Source organism: Pistacia vera, unplaced genomic scaffold, assembly GCF_008641045.1.
Source record: "Pistacia vera cultivar Batoury unplaced genomic scaffold, PisVer_v2 Contig30, whole genome shotgun sequence".
Lineage (NCBI taxonomy): Eukaryota > Viridiplantae > Streptophyta > Magnoliopsida > Sapindales > Anacardiaceae > Pistacia > Pistacia vera.
The window spans coordinates 703,406-730,269 of record NW_022196113.1 but is presented as its reverse complement, the minus strand read 5'-3'; the positions used below and the strand labels follow the sequence as shown (position 1 = coordinate 730,269).

The window sequence follows — 26,864 nt, the reverse complement described above, 5'->3', positions numbered from 1 at the left end:
CTACCCTCACATTTGAAAAAAAAAAAAAAAGTTTATATAGGCCATAAAAAAAATTCTATTAATATATATATCCAGGTCTACCTTCAGATTTTAAAAAAAAATGAGAAATATTATACATATATCCAGACTCATAAAAAACTTATTATTAATATATATATTCCAGACCTACATCATATTAAAAGTTTAAAACTCTCACCACTTTTTTCTATGTCCACCTGTTTTTTATGATTTTATCCCTAAAATTCTTTATTCTCTCATTCACTTTCTCTATGTTATCCACTGAAATTGTTGAAGCTTTCACTAATCAAGGTGCCACAATTAGCTTCGTTTTTTGTTTAATCAGTTTTAGGTATATGTATTGCTCATTTCATTTTAGTTTATTTTAGGGTTGAATCATACTTATTTTTTGAAGTTTTTTATTCTAATTTGATGGAAAAATGCATGGATCTTGTGAGTTTGTTTTGTGTTTTGTGTTTAAGAATGTTCATGCTTTCTCAAATTAAACCTTAACTATATTTTACTGAATGTTATTCTTCATCCTTCACCCATCACTTTCCTACATTTCAAACATCACTGTTTGACTGTTCAAAATTATTTAAGAAGTTTGAGTTATTATCTATGTTTATACTAAGAAAATTTTTCCTTTTTTATTAATTCATATTAAAAGTCAAGGCAACGTTGACTTAATTTAAGTTTTGATTGACTTTAGCTTAGGCTAGGTCTGATCAAAGTCATGAAAATTTATATTATAATCTTTGAGAGCGAAAAAAAATTAAAAAAAAAAAAAGGAGGAGAAATAAGAAATTTGTGATTTTTTTGGATTGTGATTGTTGTAAACTCTTTTAATTATATTGAATTTAAGTGGATCATTAGATTCTCGTGGTCTTTTGCTCTCTTTAATTGAAAAGGTTTTTCTGCGTAAAAATTTTCTTGTGTTTCCTCGTGAATTGGATGTTATTTTCAACATAATTTGCTCAAGGTTTTGCTTCTCATAGATTTATTCAAGTAGTAAAATATTGTATTATTGCATTATTTTCTTTCAGATTATTGATATTGTATTATATCCTTTGCTTAAGGTTTGGTAATTTTTTTAAAGTTTTCATTAGTTGTTTGACAAATAATGGCGGAACTGCAAAGGCCCCCCCGGGCAAAAATCTTGGGTCCGTCACTGGTGTCAAGATAGAACAATTTGATTGACTTGTCAAATATGTCAAAATGGAATAATTCTAGAGCTTCCAATATGTGCCATGTGTCGCTCAACACATATGGGTTTTCAGTTATATATATATATATATATATAGATGAGTGTGTTTATATACTGCAGGTTAACTTCAATCTTCATCCCCTCGTTTTTTCCAAATGTGAACATGTAACAGAAATTGTTGCATTCTGATTGAAGATAAGTGATACAGATACTGACATTTGAAATGAGATTTATTTACTCCAAACCTGTAAATTATATATCTCACAAGCATCTTATATAGTATAGCTTCACTCACACGATATCCTAATAAAAAAAGAAGAAAATTCTGCAAACTAGAACTGACTAAGTATACACTCTTTTGACTAACTAACTGAAGGTGTGAGAGGGGTCAGCAGTCATGCCTACCACACAAATGAATACACTATAGTTAATTACTTTTAGCCTAAGCTCGCTCAGCTGCTGCATACATCATGACCTGACTGAGGTCGGTTGCTTGATGGCTTGCCAATCTGTAAACAGGCGATTGGGGGGACCGTAGGAGTGGTTAATTCTCCGAAAGTCTGCCAGCAGAAGGGATCATACATGTGGTACTTTTCCACTTGTGGTTTTAACTCTATGAAAGATAGAGTTACATCTATACATGGTAGGCTGTCACTGCAGGCAAAATGAACAGGTTTTACTGTGTATGTCCCTCTAATTCTTTCATACGTGATTCCTGATAGAGACACAGCAGATGTTTGGTTCTTGCATATGCTTTTGTCACAGTAGAATTGATCGATTACAATTGGAAGTTGGACCTCAGAGACTTGAATGTTTGAGAAAAGTACCCCCTGCACAGAGCCTGATCCACCCTGCAGATGTGAAATTTGAACTCTTTAGAGAAACTACTAGTAAATAGCTTGGAAGTGCCTGGGAAACATGTAACAGTGTTTTATATCTATAATCAATTACAACTTCGGAGATGCTGGACCAACTAAAGAGATGAAACGGGAGTATTAGAATAACTGCAGATTATGTTGAAAATTTGATTAAAACTTTCTGAGAGGATGAAGATAGCATTTCAAAAGTTTAGCGATATCTGTTTAAAACTTTGGAAACCATGTCTGTATTAGATTTAGCAGAAGTATATTTGTTAAATTTTCTTAAACTAGTGCACAAGGCATTACTCTGAGCTAATTCAATCGCCTGTTAGTTAAAGCACTCAGCAGTAAATAGTCCCAATTCTATGTTTGTTAATCTAAACAATCACTTACCTGAGTTTCAATTGCATTATTTTAACATTTAGAGTTCCTCATAACCTTGCCATTAAGGATTTGATAAATGCAATACTTAAAACTACAAGAATTTTCTTATAGAACATGGGATTGTAAGTGGTGTCAATACCTGCCATGTCTTGATTCTGACACCATTCATTGTGTTGTGCATCATGACATCTCGGACAGTGATGTTTGAGACACAGGCTTTGGTGTTATCTTTTCCCAGACTTCCAATGCTGATTCCATGTCCTGGACCACAATTCACATTGTGTACATACACATTTGAGCATCCGGTTTGGATAGAAACACAGTCATCTCCTGCAAAAAGCATAACATTTTACAAGCTTATTTAGCATAAGGGCAACATATGGTTGCTAACATTTGTTATCTATATCATACTAACTGGCTTTAGTTGATCTCTATCCTGCTTGCTGTTTGTATGCCCACTGCATTTAGAAATGCTTCATTCGATATTATAAATATTACTCTACATATTGTCCGGTTGTATGTTCACTTCTATGTTATATGCCCTCTAATAAGGCTTTCATTTAAGCAGAACTAGACAAGACAAGAAGACAGAAACAGAAGATCATGTCGCAGGTGAAGACAAAAGCAAACTTGGAGAGAATACAACAATATGGTGCTCAAAAGCCCACCCTAAATTGGTCCATCCCCTGACAGTCTTGATAAGCATCCAATAACCAGTGGCTGAACTTTTTTTTTGGAATTTTTTAGATTGCTTTTGCTATGATTCTAAACTAAGGTTTATCAATCATGCAACAATATTTTTGTATATGGTTATGGAATTAAGTGCCATCTACTGAAAATGTCTTATCCAAAATAAACTCAATTTTGACTTTGCAGGTTTTATTCTTGCTTGTAAAGATTCAAGCTCAACCTGCAGCCCGGAATTTAAAAGTTGAATGTGATGGAAAAGACAAAATTATTCGGTTTGTGTAATTAATTACCGCAAGCAAGACTGCTGCTATGAATTAGCACATCTTTGGAGTTCTGGAGGTGGATTCCATCGGTGTTGGGACTGTCACCAGGAGATAAAACGCTAATATCATGCACCAGAACTCCCATGCAGTTATCAAACTTGAGGTGGCATTGTGGGCTGTTCTGAATCCTAATGCCAGTCACAGTCGCATTGAAACTCCCGTAGAACCTCAGTGCCTGTTACAAAACAAAACCAAACAACAAATCATGTTCAATAACTGCATAGTCAACAAAATTCAACTGGAATTTCATAGTGTTACTAAGTGGTCCTTACAGTTGGCTTTATGCTTGGCATTTTCCCATAAAGTTCACTTCTTGTCTACCACACAGTTTCAAGGAGAGACTAAATCAGTGGCTGAACAAATTGCATATCAAAAAAAAAAAAAAACTGATGGCCGGAGTTAATTGTTACCGGCATCGGCGGCCTCTCTTGTACAGTACTGTTTAATGGGATGATGAGTTTGGTTTCATCATCGATTGGATCATCATAAGGGGAGTCCTTCCACCAGACAGAGCCTCTTCCATCAATTACACCCTTTCCCTGGATCGTAATTCCTTTCAGCTTTGAAAATTCAATCCACCATAGTAGATCTTTTCCCCAATCTTTGTTGCTCGTTGGAGCAATGATTGTCCCATCCAGCTGACCAAAATCAATTAAAACAGAATTTCTAAATTGATATTTGGGTAAATTAATCCCTTAAATTAAAGACAACATAGATAATAAATTCCTGAATAATTACCTGAAATAAAATGTTAGGCTGACAGTAAGGACCAGAGAATGAAATGGGTCCTACAAGAAAAACAAATTTTGCCGGAACATTAACTGTTGATGCTTCAACTTTACACGCAGCTGCCCAAGCAGCTTCAAACGCCTGCATCACATCACGTGTTAAACAATTAAAAAAGTTAAAAACTAAATAATTTCATTCATAGAATTACAGTTGGTGCTGAAAAAGAAAAACAAAACCGTATTCAATTATGGTTGGTATTAATATTATGACCAAACTGCCTTAACGAGAATCATTTTTTATTGAGAGGGACCACCAGCTTGGTAGTTTATTAGTTGTGTTATGTGTTGTCTTTTTCCTTGTACTTAAGTTATTCATTTTTGTATACACTTTTCCTGTACCCTGTACCCCTCTTACCTTTTTCTCTAATGCCAAGGCATAGCCACAGCCCACGGGACCTATTAACTTGTGTCAAATTTTGTGATTGTTGACCATAATATATTTTAATTGAATTAAAGAATCTTTTCATCAAATGATTCGTTAAAATTTTGCCCACATATAAATAGAAAATTCTTGTGCATGCATGAGTTATTGTAATTTCTTAAATTAATGAATTACTCAAGATAAGAACATAAGAAATGTGTGGAGCTCTGCATTTTGAATCTTTATAATAAGTGACATTAAGCTTCTTTTACCTTGGTGTCATCGGTAATTCCATTGCCCTTAGCGCCAAAATTCATCACGTCAAACACTATAGAATGGCTGCTGCCGTAGCCTTTCTGTGGCGGAAGTGGAGGCGGAATGTCTTGTGCTGGCGTCGTAACTACTGGAGGTGAAGGTACGGGAGATTTATGAGACGGTGGTTTTGGTTTCGGTTTCGGTTTCGGCTTTGGTTTTGGTTTGTATTTATGGTTACCATGACCAGTATGATGGGTAGTGCTTCCTTTGTTTTTGGACAAAGAAGCTGAAAAACTTCTACTATTCCTCCAATGCCTGCCTCTTCTGGCATTGCAGCTCTTAAAACTTGAACACCATAAAAGAATAACAATGAGGATCATAAATGTGAGGCTTCTGAAACTAAATCCTCTCATGTTTAATGTAGAGAGAGAGAGAGAGAGAGAAAACAGAGGGAAAGAGAGGTTCTCTTATTTTTCTTGTCTAAAGTAAGTTAATGAGTGTGGTTTATATAGGCAGAGGCCATAAGAATGAGCAGTTATAATCAGAAATTGCTTTTGATAATGCTATGCATTTATGTTTCATTCAGCATTTTATTAATCACTTTACACACATTCCTTTATGTGAATTCTAGTTGGGATTAATTTAGGTCCGATCAACAGTGATCACAGGGCTCATTCTTTTGCCACATGTCACAATGGTGCTGCACGTGAAGCCTTCCTTTCATCAATTAACAAGAAAATTAACTGGGGATTTCATTATTATTGAAGATATGGATACAGTTATATTGGTTGTTATTGTGTCGTTTGGTTTGTGGAGATTTCTGTGGCCTTCTTCTCTGGTTTCAATTGGTTCAATATTTTAATACAAATTCAGAAAATAATGCAAAAGCCAAAAAGGCACACGTGAGTGGGTCTATATGGTGTCAATGGCACTGATTATAACAGCTCTTTATGATCACATGGAAACGTTCACGGGCTCCAGTTTTGTACTTTGTCTTCATAATCCTCCCACAATCACAAACAATGGCTACCCTTTATCAAATTTCCCAATCACACAAGAAGGCAATTTGCTCAAACCAACACTCTGCAAGGGAATAATGGATGGTGATGGTCCCTTTTCAGTTTCATTTTTAGGGTTATATATATGTATAGAGTTTTCCCTACTTTTTGCTGAATTTTTTTATTGATTTTGATAAATTTCATCTAAATTTTCATTATTGAATTAGAAACCTGTCTCTTCTGATACGTCAAAAATCTGCATTATGAATGAATAAGCTAAAAACGTATATAATTTTAGAGTCCTGCATGAACACATACGTTGTCAGAAACTGCTGAAAAACCTCTATACTGTACGCCCATAGTTTTCGATCATCTGTAATTATTTTAATTGGCTCATAAAAGAAGTACAAGTAGCGTACAATTGACATTAATTTATTTCACAAAATTAATTAACAAGTGAAAAAAATACTCGGTTTATCGATCATGCAAAAACAGAAAAGAAAGATTGTGATAAAGAGGGTAAGATCACATTATCTGAGTTTTCAGATATACAAAATTATGATCACATAAAATGGATTTGATGTGACCACCCCACGTCCAATGAAATGGTTTGATTATTTTGTAATTGATTTTTCTTTTCTTTTTTGAATGATATAGTGGTTTGAAACAAAACAAGAATAAATGAAGTAAATATAATTAGTACAGAAGAGTGGATAAACGTAAATCGAAGTCCCAAAACTGAGTGAAAATGATTGAAATGCAGTTGAGATGAGAATATTTTACATAAGAGTTGTTTTGTTCGTTTACTGAGAATGTGTAGAATAATATATGTGGGCTCCGTGGCTGTCCTCATACAAATCTGTAGCCAACACATTTTACAGAGATGCCATTCACAGCCACACGAAACTCAGCCAACAAATAAATATAATGTTTTATCTGAGAGTCTTTGACCTCTTCCCTCTAGTCATTTTCCTCTCTGGATTTGCCTTTGCCCATCACCAAACCCAAACATCTCTTTCTCACTCATGTGCTATGTTGCACCAGCTACGTATCTTGCTTCAATTCCCAAATTGTGATGGATAGATATACGGGAATTTACAGGAAAAAAGAAATTGTTGAGACAAACTGAGCTAGGCATATCTTTGTTCAATCTCCATCGTTTATCTACCAAATATCCACCAAAGCAAAATAATTGGATCCCTATAAATAATACCCATAAAAAACTCTTAATATATTGATTAAATCCGTTATTGGGCAGCAATATTCTCATATTTGGTTGTACTGTACAGTTTCTTATACTGTGACAAAATAATATATACATAAGATAAGACAATAATCTTCATAATAATAATTGCCATGTGGGTTAATTAAGGAAATGAAAGATTATAAAATAATCTCCTATACCTTAGGACATTTATATTTAAGGCCATATACGTATAAAAAATGAAAAGAATCACAAGCTATTATTAATTATAGAGACAAGCATATATGTGTATGAATGACTTTTGGAGAGAAATAAGATAGTAGGACCTTCTGTTAGCCGTCTTTTAGTGGATCAAAGCTCGTGAACTTTTGGTTCTTCTCCGTGAACTCCATGCGTAGAGTTGTAGAGAAGGTTATTAGGGTTTCTCTGCTCCATTATAATTTAGGTGAATCATTTTCCCACAACCGAGGCATCAATCTTCATGCTTTCTTTTACTTATTAACATGAGCAGCCTCCATAGCAATTTGTAAAGTATTTTTTATAATTCATAGCAATCTGCTCAGTCTCGATCTCCCCTTAAAAATAAAGATGAAAATCTGAGCTTTTTATAAAGTTTTTGAAAAAAAAAAAAAAATAGTGTTCTGTTAAAGCAGTATATACAAGGTCATATCATGTGCTTCGTTATAAATATATATTTTTATAGGTTGAAAACCAATTCATGGTGTATTTCAATTTTTTTATGAGATTATTTTAAATGCTTAACTATGATAAACCAAAAATCCAATGATGAAATATTTAGACTGTTTAGGAATAAATAAGTGTCAGCATGAGCTGTATGTGAGGTGTAATTACTAGATTAATTTGTAATTAATCCTAGAATCAGGTAGTGATATTCTTTGTTTAAATGTAACTAATATAGGAATATGAACTGTATGTTACATATTTTGAATATTTTCTGATCTTATTTGAATTAAAAAACAAAATATGGTTTTTTACTTATTGGGTCAATTCATTAGAAAATTAATCCAACTCAAATTGATTTTTTGTCTCAAAATAAAAAGTGGGTGGATGTTTTAATTATCTATTCTATTTAACTCAAAAATTTTTCCAACTCATTCAACTAAAAACAATTACCTTTCACTCCTTCCAACTAAAATTAATCCACCTAAGACCACCCACCCCTACACAACCATGCGACTATCGACATTGCTAACCGTCATGGTGGAACGCCACACGACGCTGGATCTGGCGATCGTGCGCGTGAATGGGATTTTTCTGTCAAATCTATGGCCAGATTTGGCCATCGTTGACGGCCAAAATCTGGCCATATAGCTAATCTGTTTTTCATCTAGCGAAAATGGTCTATTGTGCACGATCAACCGATCCACCGGTGCGGTTCTGGCGACTATTGGCTACCGGTGATGGTGGTGGTGGCGGCTGGCTTTTTTAGGTGGCGGGGTGTTTAGTAATTTTAACTTTATTGTGGGGGTGTTTTGTAAATTAACAAATATAAGGGGTTAAAATAGATCTAAAATATTTAAGAAAATTCTACAAACAACTTGCCATTTTATAAACCGAATATACTTTCGATATTTTACCAAACACATTTTCAAAACTGATCCAATTCGATTTAATCCAACTAACTCAACTTAAAATAGTTATTCAAAATAACATTTTTCAAATAATCTACCAAACGGCGCCTAGTTTTCCTTAGAGAGGTTTTTCCTTTTTAAAGTAGTCATTGTATCTATATATTGCCTCCATCTTGGAGAAGAAGGAAGATAACAATTATTCACAGAAACCATTGTTTGACATGGTATCAAAGCAGGTTATAGTCTAAGGAAGTCTGTGATAATCAATGTATTTTTTTCAAATTCGAATCCAAATATCACCACTGCAATGTTATGAGTTTGAAGGCCACACTATAGAATATCAACAATCAATCCAACCAATCCAACACCAGCACCGTAGATTATGTTCATCAAGACAACTTCATTTCCTACCGGAGACACTGTGGGAGAACAATTATTTGTTAGGTGTCAACTCATGAGATACGTATGGTGCTTACAACAAAACTGGATACCTACGAAGTAGCAAAAAAACTTGCACTGAGATCAATCTAAAAATAGATTACCGAAAATAACAGAGTGAAAAGTTGGCTTATAAATTTCATTAGGGGTAAAATGGTCTTTTCACTCATAATTAGTTGAAAATGTGGGGAGTGAAAAGAGATAGAATTTCATAGAGAATGCAATAAAAATGAGGGCATTATGGTAATGACTAAGGGCATAGATGAAATTTTATAGAAAGTGCAAAGGTAAAATGGGAAACTATAAATAATATTTTTTATATAAGAGTTGAAGAATGAACCCTAGCCAGTTCTTCTCCTCTTTCACGCCCCCTTCATCCCAAATTCTCTCAATTCTTCAACTCTTTTTCAAGGGAAATTCATAGATTTTGGGTTATTTTTAGTGGAATTTCAATCCCAAGCATCCTTAGCAAGATCCTTGCACTAAGATAGAGTTTAATTTTTAAAGTGTTGAATTCTTATGATTGTGTTCATAGGATTTAAGAGAAAGGGATTTGTGCAGGAAGGCTACTAAAGTGTTGGATTGCTCACATAAGGTAAGTAAATCCAACCCTAGTTATGATTGGAGAATATTGTGTAGAGAATTTCTTTTAGCATGTATGTGCTTAATGAAGAATTGTTGATGGAATGGAGTGAATTATGGTTAGAATTTTCATGAGAAATAGTGTTTGTGTACTGATGTTGTGTTTGATGGAGTTTGGATGAATTATGGAAGAATTGGAGTAGAATTTATGGAGTGTAAATCCTGGACAGGTTTGGCATTAACTTAGAGAATTTTGTTCAAAGTTTGGTGGCTTAGAAGAGAAGTAGAAGTGTAGTCAATTTACAGCTTGTGTGGGCACATAATTGTTTGATGAAATGTCAAAAAGAAGGCTGTATGAATATGATTTTTGTTATCTTGAGATGAGTTTGTAGATGGTAAAGAATGACATGTTTACACTCCATATTGATTATTGCATCAAAATGAATTTAAAAGAATAGTAAGCATGAGGCCATCTACATGCATACATACTATAAGAGCATTAAAAAGCATAAAGAAAATAAAGAAAATAGAAAGAAATGAGAATATTAAAGAAGTTCAAATCTGAAATTTTATTTTAAAAGAAGTGTAAAGATAAAAGAAAAGAGTTGTTGCGATGGGGAACCGTGAGTGACATAGCCCCGCATGCACGCCGTCTTTAGTGAGCGGCCTCAGAATTCAGAAAGAAGAATTGTACAGTCCGTTAGAAGTGCATGTGGATCAGGACTGTACCCAGAATTAGAGAATACACTCACACGGCTAGGGTTCCAAATCCATGCATCAACCGAGTCTGATCAGCAAGAAAGAAAGAAAAGAAAGAAAGAAAGAAACGAAAGAAAAGAAAAGAAAGAAAAGAATAGAAAGAAAGAAAGAAATATAGAGAAAAGAAACAGAAAACATAATAAGAAAAAATAGAAAAACAGAAAAGAAAATGCACATTCTATGCATTTGTGCATTTGCATCATATCTATGCATGATACCATGCCTACTATCATGAGTAGTGAGAAATTAGAAATTGAGAAAGAATAAAGAAAGAACAGAAAAGAATAGAGAAGTGTGATGTAAGGAAAGAAATTCAGAATTTAAGCAACAGAGAGAGAAGGGTAGCATAGCGGGTTTACTTATTGAGTAATTAGTGCTCACTCTGTTGTTTTCAATGTTTTTGCAGGTAGTAGGTGAGATACGGTCACTTAGAATGTCAAGAAGCGGAAGGGTTTGGCAACACTGTCGAGTTGTTGTTTTGTGACTGTATTATATTATGTAGAGATTTGTATATAAAGAAAAATTAGATATGGGCCCATTATTTTATACTCATCTACATGTATATTTTCTTATATATATTTAGTGAGTTTTACTGTTATTTTACGAGTATACTAGCTAGAGAGAGAAAGTATTACATTTTTGATATCAGAGTAAAGGTTTTGGGATTTGACAGTGTGCCTCTCCCTCCGTATTGACATCCCGTAGTTGACCGTTGTAAGTTATTTCTTTCCTTACTTGCAGTAGATGAGTTAATTGAGTTGACTATAAGTATTGGTGTTATGTAGATGAGACGTAGAACTTGAGTAGGCAGTAAGAAGGCAATGAGTACGGGTGAACCTTCTAACCCGTCAGAATCTACTCCCCCTATCCTCGATGAAGCGAAGATCCGTAATATTATACAGCAAGTCTTGGGAGAGAATCAGGGGAGATCGATACTAGAGAGAGTTGAGACCCTAGTTATTGTACCGACCCTCATAGAGGAGAGAAAGAGGTTGGTACCCCCAATAGTGCATAATCGTATTGAGCCGATATATGGGTTGTCTAGTCAACACCAGTCGTAAGGATTTAGGGGTACGACGGACCCAATAGTGGTAGAAGAGTGGTTTAGATCCGTTGAGCATACGATGACTCTTTTTCCCAATGACAGACCGGGAGAAGATTCAGTATGCAAGCTTTCTGTTTAGGGGTGATGCCCGTATATGGTGGGAATTGATGGAGAATACTCACGATACAGCCTCGATGACTTGAGGGGATTTCAGAAGATTGTTTACTTACTGAGCAATTAGTGCTCACCCCGTTGTTTTCAATGTTTTTGTAGGTAGTAGGTGAGATGCGGTCACTTAGAACGTCAAGAAGCGGAAGGGTTTGGCAACACTATCGAGTTGTTGTTTTGTGACTGTATTATATTATGTAACGATTTGTATGTAAAGAAAAATTAGACATGGGCCCATTATTTTATACTCATCTACATGTATATTTTCTTACATATATATAGTGAGTTTTACTGTTATTTTACGAGTATACTAGCTAGAGAGAGAAAGTATTACAGATGTAGAGATTTATTCGCCTCCCTACAACCAAGGAGATATGTGATGCTATAGCAAAAATCTTTTGTGATGAATCGGATGAAACCTATATTTTTTAATTAAACCAGAGATTCTTCTCTACTAAGCAAAATAGTCGCCATTAGTAACGTACTATAATGAGTTGATTGCTATTTTCTAGGAAATCGATCACAAGACTATGTTGTAGGAAGGGACAGTTGAAGGTGTGGTCCAGTTGCATTTTGTAATGGCAAGGCCCCAAGTTCATATTTTTTTGAGTGGACTCGACTCCGAATTTGGTCAAGTCTATGGAGAAATCTTACAAAAAGATCCAAAACTCGATTTGGAGAGTACATATGCATATGTTCAAAGAGCATACCAATAGAAATAGACAATAAAGGGTTCTCATCCAATCTCTAAAAGCTTGGTGATGCTGGCCAACCGAATGCATCAAGAACCATCATCTAGCTCCTCGAAAATCAAAATAATCAATCCAATGGAAAGTCTAGAGGTCAGACATGTTCTCATCGTGGTGAAATAGGTCATTTGAAACAACAATGTTGTGAAATTATTAATATCCTAAGTAGTGGGACTTCACAAAGAAACCTCGAAAGCAGATTGTAGGAAAAACTATGGTAATCTCTACGGAGGAAGAACAACTGCAGCCTACAACAAATGTTACTCACCTAGGTATTGTTGGTAAGACATTTGTCTTTTCTGCAATTTCTAATAATAGTACTTGGATTATTGATACAGGTGCATCCGATTATATGACTCAGGACTCCAACCAATTACAATCTGTTTCCCCATCTCCTCAATATGTTATCTCCACAACTAATGGTAGTACCTCTCCTATTACCGGAGAGGGCTCTGTCATCTTATCCAATACTCTCATATTAAATACTATCATGGTTGTTCCATCCCTTCAATGTAATCTTTTGTTTGTTAGTCAAATTATCTCCACTTATTCCATCCCTTGCATTGTAACTTTTTGGCCCTCATTTTGTGTTTTTCAAGACATTCTCACTTGGAAGATTCTTGGTTATCATGTTAGGTAGGGCAAACTTTACTACTTGGAGTTGACAAAAAATGGGGGACCAAAATTCTGTTAGGCAAATCAAACTAGTAGTAAGGACAAGCGAAATGAAAGCACTACAAGAATATTTGGCTGGTAAATTCAAAATGAATGATCTCAGCCAACTTTAGTATTTCTTGGGGATTTAGGTCGCAAGATTGAAACACGAGATTTCACTCTCATAACAACAATACATGCTAGACTTTTAACTAAAACTGGAATGCTTGCTTGCAAACCAACAAAGGTGCCCATAGAAATGAATCACAAGCTCGTAGAATGTTTAGATTAAGCTCCAACAGACAAGGGTCGTTATTAGATGTTGGTTGGAAGATTAATCTACCTATCAAACACGAGGCCAGATATAGCTTATGCAGTGAGCGTTGTGAGCCAGTTCATGCATGTACAACTTGAAGAACATATGAATGTGGTGTATCGAATCCCAAGATACTTGAAGAGTTCTCTAGGAAAAGGATTGTTGTTCTCAAAAAATGATATTTCTAACATTGAAGGCTACATAGATTTTGATTGGGTAGGCGATTGAATTGATAGAAGGTCCACATCTAGGTATTTTATTTTCGTGGAAGGTTATTTTGTCACTTGGTGAAGCAAGAAGCAGAAGGCAGTAGCAGGATCAAGTGCATAAGCCGAATTCCAAGGTATGGCTCATGGTGTGTTTGAATTGTTGTGGGTTAAGAGTGTACTAAAAGATTTGGGGATTAAATATGCAGAACCTATGAGTCTTCATTGTGATAATAAGGTTGCTATTGAGATTGCACATAATCTGGTACAACATGACTGCACCTAATATGTCGAATTTGATCATCATTTCATGAGGCAAAACCTCGATCGAAATATTATACAGTTACAATTTGCTCAGTTTGAAAATCAGTTATTGATATGCTCATGAAGATGATTTCAAGAAAGGTGTTCCATGGCATAATCGACAATTTTGGCATGATAGACATCTATGCTCCAACAGTCCAATTTGAGGGGGAGTGTCAACATGAGTTGTATGTGAGGTGTAAATTACTAGATTAATTTTGTAATTAATCTTAGAATATGGCTAGTCGACTATTCTTTTGTTTAAATGTAATTTAATATAGGAAGATTTAGTTTTCCTTAGAGTAGGTTGTTTCCTTTTTTAAATGTAGTCATTGTATCTATATACTTTCTCTATCTTCGAGAAGAATTAAAGATAAGAATTATTCACAGAAAGCAATGTAATTTAATATAGGAATATTTAGTTTTCCTTAGAGTAGGTTGTTTTCCTATTTTAAAAGTAGTCATTGTATCTATATACTACCTCCATCTTGGAGAAGAATGGAAGATAAGAATTATTCACAAAAACCATTATTTGAAAATAACAATAAGTACTTTTCTAAACACTTTTGCTTTCTATTTTCATATTACGTTTTAGATATTGCCATTGGTTGCTTAGAAAATTTATGCACTCACTTAGTACTAGTAATCATATGAAGCAATGACAGCCATAACGTGGTTAATTTGCGCTTATTATTGTCATATTCATTGTCTTTATCTTGAGTTCTCACGTTCCCATTTAATCAATTCTCATAAAGCTTGAGATTTAAGAAATTACCAAAGCACTACTAGGGGTGGGATAATCCGGTTAACCGAACCGGTTTATCCAAACCGAAAACCAAACCGGTTTTTCGGTTAAAAATAGAATGTAAACCGAACCGAATTTTCAGTTCGGTTACTGGTTAACCGGTTTTCAAATTATCCTTTAATCCTTAAAATTTTTCAATATTTCATTTAAGTCCCTAAATTCAAATATTTATTATTTTATATATAATAATTTTTTTGCTTTTATATTTACGGTAAAACCGGTTTAAAATTCTTTTCAAACCGAACCGGTTTTCCAGTTTTTTGAATTTCACAAACCGAAAACCGAACCAGTTTGTAAAAAAACCTAATTTTCGGTTCGGTTCAGTTCAGTTTTCGAATTATTTATCTCACCCCTAAGCACTACCATTCATGACTTAATCATACAAGTTTTTTTGTGATTCTTTTTATTCAAGACCTCTGCTTACCATTTTGTAAAAAAAACACTTCTCAACCAATCAATTAAGTTAAGTTATCTCAAACAATAATACTAGTCTCACAAACATCTCTTACTAACCCCATGTGACAGTTTGCAATTGGCTTGGTCAGACGGGACCCATGCAAGTTGACCAATTGCCAGCCGACACATGACGTTTGTGAGAGAAAGTTAGTGAGAAGTGTTTGTGACTGTAGTATTACTCTATCTCAAAACTATTCAACATCCCTTTTTAAATTGACTGATTTCAAAAATCATTTCAAAGAGTAAACAACTTTTTCCCACCCAAATAATGTCTTAACGACACTTTCCCACTTACAGACTTTTAAAATACCATTTTACTACCCAACTTTGTATTTCATTTTTGATTCTAGCATCTTTGCAACTCTACATCACCATCATTCTTTTCTCCAATCATCACTCACTAAAACCCCTCAAGCCCTACTCCCGTCTGTTAGTAAACGGTCCTGTATACGCAGCGGAAACAAAAATTAATATATAACAGGATCGTTTACATGAGCCAAGATCAAGGGTATAATTTTACAATTCATATTAAAGCAAGAATCTGCAGAAATTAATAATCTGTGTTTAGAAACCATACGCACGTTTGGAGGCTCCAACTGATTGTCTTTGAACGTTTTGCTACCGATCCAGTGTAGATCGAATCCACGTAGTCCACACGAAACAATCTCAAAAGAACAAAGAGGTATTGCTAGATCCTCTTTGGCTTCAAGATAAGAAGAAAAGAAATCAAATTGAATTGATTTAGGCCAAAAAGGTTTCTGGCGTGGGAAGGTAAGAGAGGCTGCTGTGTTTTTATTTTTCAAGAAAAATCAATTCACTTTATAATTACACACACTTTTTTTTTTATAGTAAAATAATCAAGTTGCCCTACCCCATACGGAATAGGCTTGGCTCCAACCCAAACGCCCCAGTTGCCAAACACTCCCAATTTGATTTATTTTATTCCATCATTATCTCAATTAAAATCAATTAATAATATTTAAATATATATTAACATTTAACAATAATGATAATATATTTAAATATGTGCGAACACACATTTAAACGTAATTTTACTTATTTAATTTTTCTAACAATTAAATAAGGCTACGACCTCACAAATTTAATTGCACTGTAAAATTACCAAAATACCCTTTCACCTTAAAGACGAAAACGTCCTCTTTCTTCTTGAGTCTTAATTGCTTCTATGTGTGTGACCCATAGGCTCCTCATCATATCGCGGTGTATAGTATCGCGATTAACACCAATTAATCTTCTCACTAATACACAGACCAAGATTGGCCCCTAGCAAGGCATCATGGCCACCCGATAGATTCGGATTCACAAAGTAGCTACCTGTCAACGATATGGTTACCGTGCAATTCGATCCTTTCATTATATGTTATCTCGACGAGACGAAGACATAGAAATTGTCAACCTTTGGTTACTCTCGATATTATTTATTCAGTTTCTGGACCAATGACCCGTATATAAACTGGATAAGCAATAACTCAATCCCACTGTGGCCACAGTTTAGTGTCATTGCCATATACTGAATTCCTGTGAGATAACTTTCTCCCATACCCCGGGAGTGACGAATCCTCTGTCAATCCAGCATAGTCTTGATACCCTCCTTGATGCAGCCAATCCCACCGTATTGACAGCTCTGAAAAGAACTGCGTTAGGCTGTGTCAACCTACACCAACGATACCAAGGCGCTCCGGTGATCTCAAATCTAAGGATCACATGCACCACCATTCGTTAGAGGATTTGTTCCATAGACACTGGGGTTACCATCCATATGGAATCCTCTGGTGGGTCAGTCCAGTGAACTTGCTACGGTATAATCGCCTACAGCAAACACCTATGTGTTGCACCAAGTTGTCACCAACACCTTGACAATGAGATCAGTCACTGCCTTTCGACGGGTCGTTCAACACTATGATAGCCTTACCGTATTACTGTGCCCTTACTTCAAATAATACTGGGCTACGGACGTTTCAGAAGGGCCACCATATTTGCTCATAGGGTTCTCACTATCAAGATTTGAAACACTTGATACCCTCGTCACGGTTCTACCATTCTAAGGACATATATCAATACATATGCATAATAATATTTACGCAATTAAGTATAAAATGTCTTTTTATGGATTAATGAACATTATTACAAAGAGTCAATCTACAATATTGATTGGCTCTAGGGCATCTACTCTAACACCGTTGACCCACCAATCATCGGTAATCGAGCGATTAGTTTCATACCGTCGCTCCCAAGTCAAATTCTGATCGATCCTAACTACCAAAATCCAACCTTCCGCCATCAAAAGATTATCGGCCTCCTTCTTCAAAAGTCTAACAGCTGAAACTATTTTGCTCTTTGTCCGCCGTCGAAATATAAATTTAGATAATAAAGTGATATTTAAAAAGTCTATGGGTAGAAAAGTGTCATTAAGTCATTATTTGGGTGGAAAAAAAAAAAGTTTGTTAACTCCATTTCAAATTATTAAAGTTATATATCACAACATGCCCAATGCAAAAATTAGAGATTAATTTCAACTAATTATATCCTCCTAACTTGTGCCGCATTCACATTATAGAAGGAGTGTATAATAGTGATCATGGATATGATAATCTTATTATCTCTAAAAGTCAAATTTTGTTTCCCAAAAGATAAAAGGAAGTTCGAGATAGAAAGAAAATGCCCCCGATAACTTTCATCTGAATGTATAGAAAGTGCAATTTAGATGTGATTCTTGATATTACAATCTCACTTTAGCTTTAAGGTTAACAATAATTATAAAAGAAAGAATGAGTTGTTCACAGATGATTCTAGAAGTTGAAGCAATTATATATTATATCTATATATGAAACTGATAAGTTATATATATTGAGCAAAGCAAAACCCACAGATGTTATTATTATTGTTGGTGGTGGGGTAATGGTTATAGTTGTGAGTTACTTTGTGCATGTGAATCCATCGCTGAATTTTCTTCATTTTGGATTCTTAAATTTAGGAAGACAAATCTGCTTTTGTCGCCACTACTTTTGTTTCTACTACAAGAAACACCCTTAATTCATGGCCTACTCAAGCTTACCAATGTCACGGATCATTGATTTCAAACCCTAAGATTTGCTTCATTATTTTTATCATTTAAAAATTAAGGGGACAAGAATGCAACATCTCGTGCACTTTTCTCTGTTCTTCCTTTCCTTCTTCCCTTGGCATTTCATGCAATAAAGGATTTCTCAATCACCATTACTGATCGCACATGGTTTTTTGAAGGCAGTATTGTCCCATCATGTATCTCAATTTCTACCTAAATAAATACAAAATCAAATCCAACTTGTGTCTAATTTGAGAGGTGTTTGATCTACGAGATTTATTTTTGAAAGTTGGAATGTTCTTTTCTTGATGACTTTATGGGAATGGGACCCTAACCCTAACATAATGTACAACTCCACAGTGGAATTTATTTGTATTTAATGAGGCACAGTAACTAATTGACAAATTTTGTATTAATTGATAGAAGATAATTTCATTGTCATTTTTAATCATACATTGCATCCATCCTCCCAAACAAAACCAGCTCCAAACAATTGTCAGTTTCTATGCATTTCCAAAATGTAACAATCTTTGAAAATGCAAAATATAATATAAAGAGTAAACGACTTTTTCCCACCCAGCGTTTGTCTTAGTGACACTTTTCCACCCAAACGGTTTTAAAATACCATTCTCCCACCCAAAGTTTACATTTCATTAATACCTAAAATACACTTCAATTTCTCAGCTGACGTTCGACAAGTTGCCAAGAGCCAACTTAAGAGAGGATTTTGTAGAGTGGAGGCTGGTGGATTGAATGATAGTTGACCGATTGAATATTCTATGCCGGAATTAGTTGGAAATCAACTTATAAGAACAGAAAACCCTAACTTTGCGGTGGTCGACAATCGGTCAGAAATCAGGTGTCAGAATAAGAGGGGTTTCGTACAGAAGAGACCAAGGTGGTGACGGAGAGAATTGTAGCCGTCGAAATCGGTTGGAATCAGCTTTGGGTAATAACGGAATATTAACCTTGGGTGAAAAAGTAATATTTTGAAATTTTTTGAATAGGAAAGTGTCATTAAGGCAAACCTGGGTGGGAAAAAGTCGTTTACTCTAATATAAAATTAAAACCATTCATGTTCCAACCGGTTTTAAGAGCTATTTATTATAACTGTCAATCCCATTATGCCATTAAAATGAACCTGCGACAAAATTAAGTTAGAAGAGACAACTACTTGTTACAAACTGAGAATCCTTGCTGGCCTCTCAGAATTTTTTTTTTTTTGGGGGGAGGGATTTTTGTCTCTCTCAATTCTTCCAATTGAATCTGGTAAAAAGTATAGATGAGTTGGCGTCTGGATTAGTTAATTTTATTGATCAAATCAACTGGTGTGTATATTTATATTCCCAATTTTGAAGGGATGTTTTCTTGACTGCATTACAAACTTGAAATCAATTAAAAGATGACAACACAAAAAACAATTCATTGTTGTTGTTGTTGTTTTATTAATCTTAAAAGTTTATAGGTATCTGATAATCTATATAATCAAACATAAAATGTGTCGTGTAATGTAGAAAGATCAGTAAATTGTCAGTTAACTATGAGTAAGAGGGAACCAAGTTTAACAAAAAAGTTGACCGATGAGTCAGGAACGGGGATTCTTCTTAACAGATAACAACAAACCCTTTTTTTTTTTAAATTAATTAATCAGTTGGTTCTGGGATTAGGTTAATTAATCAAGTATTATCTATGGACTTGCCTCTTTTGTTTGCCTGAGTGGTCCCTAATTGTCTACATTTCATTGTCCCATGCAAATTGATCTTCTAAGATCATAAGTTAATATAAATAAATAAATGATCTCTACCACAGCCTGGCTCCATTTCCAACCCAGTTGATTATTTGCTTCGTTAGCCATTGTTACACAGTTGAGCTCTATTGAAAAGACTACAATGTTTGCACATAATTGTTAAGAAGTGAAACAGTGAAATATAAAATATAAAATTTTTTTTTTTTTTTTTTTTTGTTTCTTTAATATTTAACTGCATCTTACAATTGCCTTATGTTTTCTGTGTATCAACAGTATTAGTGCAGTTTCTGTATATAACTATATAACATCCGTAACTTCCCATAAAATGTTTACTTGGTCACCTCAATCCACCTCAACCTATCCTAGTATTATCTACTGTCCACGTACCAAATTAATATTCTATCACATAATTATTTCAGTGTCTATAGGAATAGAAGCCTCAGAGCTCAGTGTGAATGATATCGTCTGTTATGACTTCTGCTAGCTCGGCATATTTGTCCTCGGAACTAATGTCATCTGTTATGGGTTCTGCTAGCTCAGCATCTTTGTTGTCCTGGGAACTTAGGCAGTCTGCCGAAGGATGCACAAAGCCATACCCGAAACCTTGGGCAGAATTGCAGTAGGTCTCAACTGTTCCATCCTTCTTCTCTAAGTTGACATTGCTCAAGACTATGCTGCTGCAGGGGACAGTGTCACTACAGGCGAATTTCATCGCTTTCGAGCTCTTTGTAGTCCCAGTAATGTTCCGGTACATGATCTCACTTATTTTCACAGCTGATGTCTGGAAAATCAAGAAAAAACAAGAGTTCACAATTTTCAGGATTCTGATTGGATGACTAAGATGGTTATCACAAGTTTGCTGAGTTGAGACTCCCTTGTTTCTATTACCACTAAGTGGCTTTTAGAGGTGATAAAAGGGAAACTGGAGAAAGTACCTGATTCTGACAGGCTGTTGGGGAATCACAGTAGAACTGATCAATAATTATGGGATTTGCTACATCTTCCATCCTGACATTTTCAAAACGTACCCCATGAACATAACCCGAACCTCCCTGGAGCATAGAACCATAAAGAAAGTGATTTATGCCAGTTTCAAAGAGAAAATTACCTTAATAGCAGTTAAGATGAGTTTTATATTTTTGACATGTAACCCTATGAACTGTGTTCTATCTACAACGATTGAATTCCGACAAAAAAAAAGGTGCATAGAGCAACGAAAGGGCTCTTTTGCATCTCTAAGGCATAATAACAAACAACAACTTTTTGCAATAGAATTTAAAAATAAAATAATAAACAACCTTCAAATTTGAACTTGAAACAACATTCAAACACCATCATTACCACTCACTCAAAAGAGTTACTAAGTCACTTAGATGGACATGATGTAGAAAACAGTCTCTTTTCAGGTTTAGACAGTTGAAGTCCCATTTGATCTTATTCTATTATCTCTTCCAAAGTAGGTAATTTGGTAATGTCGTAATACATCATACTGATGTTGATCATTTGCTCATTGTGATAAAAAAATATATTACCTGCCAAGTCTTAATCCTGAGGCCATTAGTAGTTTCCCTAAGGAATGCTGTATCCAAGACCACTTTTGTGACTATGCCTGTCGAGTTGTCCTTCCCAAGGCTTCCAATACTAAGAAGTAGAATTTCACAGAAAAATTAAGAAAAGAAAAAATAGAGATAAAATTTGAGTTTCAGCTTTCTATGCTGAGGGACAGAATACTGATTAAATTCTGCCCGTGTATCTTTAACAAATGGAATATCAAACTACACATACCTGACTCCATGTCCTGGTCCACAATAAATTCTCTTCATTTTGATAGCAGAGCTACCATTGACAATTGAAATGCAATCATCACCTGAATGTAACACAAAGAATCACCATGAAAGAACAACCTGTCAGAATGCTTCAGCATGATATCAATGGGAAGACCTTGGTGCACCTTTTATTTACAAAGATTTGTTATATGTGTAAGAATTGTGTGCATGATTTGTATAGAAGGCACCATTTCAGCTGTCCTTTGGATATTTTTCCCAACATGATGTGCTCTTTTGGCCCTTTTGATGACTAAAACTAGTAAACCTTAACCATCATTTGTCTTCTATAGCCATTTTAGTTATCATCATTTGCAAAATGAGATAAGAAGAGTGTTCTAACCTGTTCCAATTTTGCAGTCTTGGAGTATAACATTAGTGGAATCTGAGATATGGATTCCATCAGTGTTTGGACTGTCTCCAGGAGCTGAGACTAGTACTTCAGATATTCTCACAGATTGACACCGGGAAATGACAAAATTCATCTGTTGGCTGTTCTGAATAGTAAGGCCTTTTACGCTTACAGCTGAGCTCGAATCTATAGTCAATGCCTGCAGCAAACTCTTATATTAAATCTCACTCACCATATATGACGTGGTAGTTCTAGTCCGACGTGCTTTTTTTATGTATTGTTTTAAAGCAAAAATAAAACAATGAAGGAGAGATCCTTACTGTTGGTGCCCCTCTGCAAGGCTGTAAACAAGGAAGATGGGACAATACATGTTAAACTTTATCTTTTGGTTGAAGAACAGAATGGAAGATATATAGAGTAAATGCAGAACAATTACATTTGACTTGTTCTTTTTGCAAGACGCAGCCCACCATTGACTGCCCGAGCCATCAATGACTCCACCCCCCTGGAAAAGGACCCCTTTCAGCTTTGAGAAATCAAGCCAGAGTCGTGAGAGATTTGGATCCCAGTTTTTAGGCTCATCTGGGGCGACTATTGTTCCATCAATCTGTATAGCAAAAATAATAACGTTAGAGGTAGTAATGCTGATGCTATACAATCATCATCAATAAGGATATTAGTATTGAATGATAGTGTTGATGAAAATTTGTACTGCAGATACTTAATATGTTAAATAAATATATATATGCTTGATTTGATAGATATTGAAGAATACCTGAATGACCAAACTATCAGCACATGGCCCCTGAAATCTTGTTGCATTAATTAAATAACGGCGTCCTGGAGGAACCAAGAAAACTGACTGTCGTGTGGAGCAGGCTGTGTTCCACGCATTTTTGAAGGCCTGATGATAATAAATAACATTGTAGAAGATCAAATGCTAACTTACAATAGAAGAAAGAGCATAAGAGCAAACTGTAGTTGATGAAGAATAACAAGAAGAAAACAATGCCGACAGTTAAAGCTATGAAATCAGAACCACTGCTTTTCTGACACATTTATGTTCAGAATAAATCAACCTTTTATATCATGTCAACTTGTAATTTATTCAAGTGCAAAACATGTTTTTTAAGATTTAATTTAAAAACACAAGCATGCACCTGGGTGTCATCAGCCACTCCATCTCCAACAGCTCCAAAGCTATCCACATTTACAAGAACCTTGCTACCGCGGTCACTTGTCCATGATGGCATATCAACAAGTTCCACCTCATCGTCTTCTTCAATGTCCAGGTTCTCAAGCTCCCCAGGCACGGCAATATTGTCAAGTACCATGTTTCCTGCAGCTGCATGGGCTGCTATTAGTAAACCAAAAATGGAAACCATGAAGAATTTATCCATGTTTTTTTTCTTCTGTTCTTGTTTTTCCGCAAGATTTGGTTGATTTGTACAAATCTAATGGACATATTGGATTTTAATTTATAAGTGCACATTAGTTTTGAAAATTAAGGGATTTGTGGGCTATATGGCTTTGCTTAAAAGTAGATGAAGGTGCTGCAATTTGTACATGCCTACACTTAAAGTACAAGGGAAATTTTTTTTTTTTTGTATTTCTTTGCTTTACTCTTCAACCAGTGCACAAATATTTCACCAGTCAAAAGTGTTCATGGGCTGTGTCTGGCTTTTGCTGTCTCCCCCGGTCAGATAAAATGGATAAAAGAAGTATTGTGAAGGAATTTTTTCTAGACAATCTGAGTTCTTTAATTGTAAAAAAAAAAAATATATATATATATATATTATTTGTGTTTCCAGTGCTAGTATCCAGCAATGCAATCAATTTTCATTTAAATATAGAAGAAAAGTTCAATAGATTAGTTAGACCAAACGGAACAACAGAAAAGCAGATCCTCTTTGTCCACTACATGCATGCTAAGGCCAAGGCTTCAAGGAAAATTAATAAACCTTTCCATTCTAGTCCAGTGCAGGAGAAGTAAACTTCACAGACACGGCTCAGCTTGTTCCCAGCCTTCGTTTAAATGATTAAAACTTCTTCTATGTGACAGGGCAGTCTCCTGAGATGGAAGATGAGGTGCTTAGTGCTTGGTTTCGCCGCGGATACCATATCCTGCAAGTTCATATCGCCAGCTAATGTTTGAGGTACATAATACAACTTCTTGAAAACAAATCTGAAACACCATATACAAGTCTTGGGCTACAGGGCTAGCCATGAATTTCTTTGATCGGTATAGTATGGAATACTAATGGAAATTGTTTACTTCAATTAAACTATGACCGATGTCCCACGTCACTTTTCTTGCCACAGCAACCTCTCTAATTTGCATTGACAATTCAAATTCCCCTATTTCTGAATAAAAGTTCGACACTTGCAAATAAACAGCAAAATCCTTCGGCTCAAGCTCCATCAAGTTTTTTGCTATTCTTCTTCCCACAATTTCATTGCCGTGAACCCTACAACTACGCAGCAATGAACTCCATATTACACAATCGCCCTTTCCTGGTGTCTGCAGCAGCAACTCTTCAGCTTCATTTAGCAGACCTGCACGGCCTAACAGATCTATCATGCATGAATAATGCCGCCGCTCTGGTTCGATGCCATAAATAGATCTCATTGAGTTAAACACCATGCGTCCTTCTTTTACCATCCCTGAATGATTGCATCCTGAGAGCACACACAGAAAGGTTACTTCATCAGGAGTCACACCCTTTTGAATCATTGCTTCCAGCATGTCAAGGCATTCTCTTCCCATTCCATTCCGAGCATATCCATTAATAATTGACGTGAAACAGACAACATTTGGCGATGGAATTTTGTCAAAAACTTGTTGAGAAAGTTCAACATGACCGCATCTTGAATATGCATCTATTAAAGAACATGATACAGCAGTTTCATATTCAAAACCAGCCTTTATTGCAACACAGTGCAGCAATCTGCAGCTACTCATGTTTGCCCAAGCAGATACTGATAGGGCTTTCAGTGTCGTGGACAAACTAACCTCATCAAATCCAACTCCTTCATCGACCATCAAACCAAACATCTCAATTGCATCCAAAATGATTCCACAGTGTAAAAAAGAAGTCATTAATGAGTTACAACACTCCAAAGTTCGCTCAGGAACAGCCTCAAATATAGCCACTGAACTCCCAATGTCATTGCACTTCCCATACATATCAATCAAAGCAGATTGAATATGGACGCTCCTGTGATCAAAACCCATTTTCAAAATATAACAATGAATCTGTTTCCCAAAATCAATATTCCCAGTCCCACTAGCTAAATTCAAGAACCCGATGAATGAACGTATTGATGGCCTCTTCCTCCAAAATTGCATCCTAGAAAACAATTCAACAGCATCAAATACTAAACCATGATCAGCAAAAACTGAAACAATTGAATTCCATGAAATAACGTCACCCGCCGAAATAACCTCAAATGATTTTCTCGCATCTGTCAAACACCCACAAGCAGAATAAAAATCTACCAAGGAATTGGCAACAAAAGTACTCATATCCACCCAACCAAGCTTAATCATATCACAATGTAGTTGCCTCCCTTCACTAAGAAACCTCTTATTACTACACCCACGAATCACATAACAAAAACTCAGCTGATTTGGCCCCACACCAATAAATTTCATTTCACCATATAATCTTAACAGCTCATCTGACCGATTCACTTCACAAAACCATCGTAACATCAAATTCCACGTCGCTAAGTTTCTTTCAGGCAATTCATCAAACAATCTCAAAGCTTTATCATCGAATCCCATGCGCATATAAAGATCAATAAGTGCACTGCCAATATATAAATTCCTTTCAAATCCAAGAGAAACCAGTCTACAATGAACTTGCATTCCTTCTTCGTAGAACCCGAAATTGCTACAAATACTTGTAACAGAAGAAAATGTGGAGGCACTTTCTTTTATTCCATGTGAAACCATTTCATTATAAAGAAAAAGAGCCTGTTTCGGGTTCCCATATTTACCATGCCCCGATATTAGCAAGTTGTAAGTAACAACATCACCAATACGCATTTCATCGAACAGTTTCTGGGCAGAGCTCAACTCACCAGATTTTATTAAACCATCAATTTCTTGGTTTTTGTAGTACGTATACAGTTGAGGATCGGGCTCACAATACGAATCTAATAACAAAGGTGAGGTTCGGGAAACAATAGTTCTACCCTTTGGTGTTAAGGATGTTATAGTGCGGATTAATTTATTGCTTAGCATTAGTTTTGGGGTGAATTTCACAGATTACTAACTAGGTATACCATCGGCTTTTAAAGGGTACGGAACTTTTTATTTTTTATTTTTCTTTCTTCTCAACCAAAAGAGACAAGGAAATTGTTCCAATGGTGGCTTCTGCAGACGTACTCTTAGTATTCAAGACCAAATATGTTAGACCGTCACACAAAATGGGTACCACTGAATCCATAGCTACTCCCCAGTCCACCAACCCATTGACAATTCTCTCTTATTTGCAATTTTCTCCTTCAATTGACAGTGAACTTACCTTAAAACTTTCCAATATAATAGTGAAACTGAAACTTCTTGTACTTTTCCCCTTTTTTTTATGTCATCCGCACTGAAACAGAAGTAGCATTGATTCCTCAATCTTTTGCGCTAAGGCAACAATAGGAGGACCGGCCTTCTAGAGTTTGTTGCATCCAGGGCCCATCATGATAATATAATTCAACC

General features: G+C 35.4%; 3 protein-coding genes across 6 annotated transcripts; all 3 read right to left on the bottom strand.

The window, feature by feature from the left end:
- Positions 1–1,387: 1,387 nt before the first annotated feature.
- Positions 1,388–5,325, bottom strand: LOC116135458 (polygalacturonase At1g48100). Its single transcript, XM_031421168.1, has 7 exons — positions 4,883–5,325; positions 4,200–4,331; positions 3,872–4,099; positions 3,734–3,778; positions 3,429–3,636; positions 2,588–2,778; positions 1,388–2,055 (listed from the first exon to the last, which is right to left on the bottom strand). Exons 1-7 carry the CDS (start codon positions 5,276–5,278, stop codon positions 1,657–1,659), a joined length of 1,599 nt encoding a protein of 532 aa, XP_031277028.1. The 5' UTR covers positions 5,279–5,325; the 3' UTR covers positions 1,388–1,656.
- A 14,868-nt stretch (positions 5,326–20,193) lies between these two features.
- On the bottom strand, positions 20,194–24,216 carry LOC116135444 (probable polygalacturonase At1g80170). 4 transcript variants are annotated; one of them, XM_031421144.1, is made up of 10 exons: positions 24,109–24,216; positions 23,308–23,492; positions 22,923–23,051; positions 22,584–22,754; positions 22,468–22,488; positions 22,139–22,346; positions 21,758–21,839; positions 21,505–21,613; positions 20,908–21,024; positions 20,194–20,753 (listed from the first exon to the last, which is right to left on the bottom strand). In XM_031421144.1, the coding sequence occupies exons 2-10, from the start codon at positions 23,479–23,481 to the stop codon at positions 20,412–20,414; spliced, it is 1,353 nt and encodes a 450-aa protein (XP_031277004.1). In that variant the 5' UTR covers positions 23,482–23,492; positions 24,109–24,216; the 3' UTR covers positions 20,194–20,411. The 4 variants fall into 4 exon arrangements, with proteins under 4 accessions (XP_031277004.1, XP_031277005.1, XP_031277006.1 ...); XM_031421145.1 differs by having other exon boundaries at positions 23,308–23,486; positions 24,109–24,171; XM_031421146.1 differs by lacking the exon at positions 22,468–22,488.
- On the bottom strand, positions 23,970–26,396 carry LOC116135500 (putative pentatricopeptide repeat-containing protein At3g47840). Its single transcript, XM_031421216.1, has one exon. It carries the CDS (start codon positions 26,394–26,396, stop codon positions 24,405–24,407), a length of 1,992 nt encoding a protein of 663 aa, XP_031277076.1. The 3' UTR covers positions 23,970–24,404.
- Between the last annotated feature and the right edge of the window lie 468 nt (positions 26,397–26,864).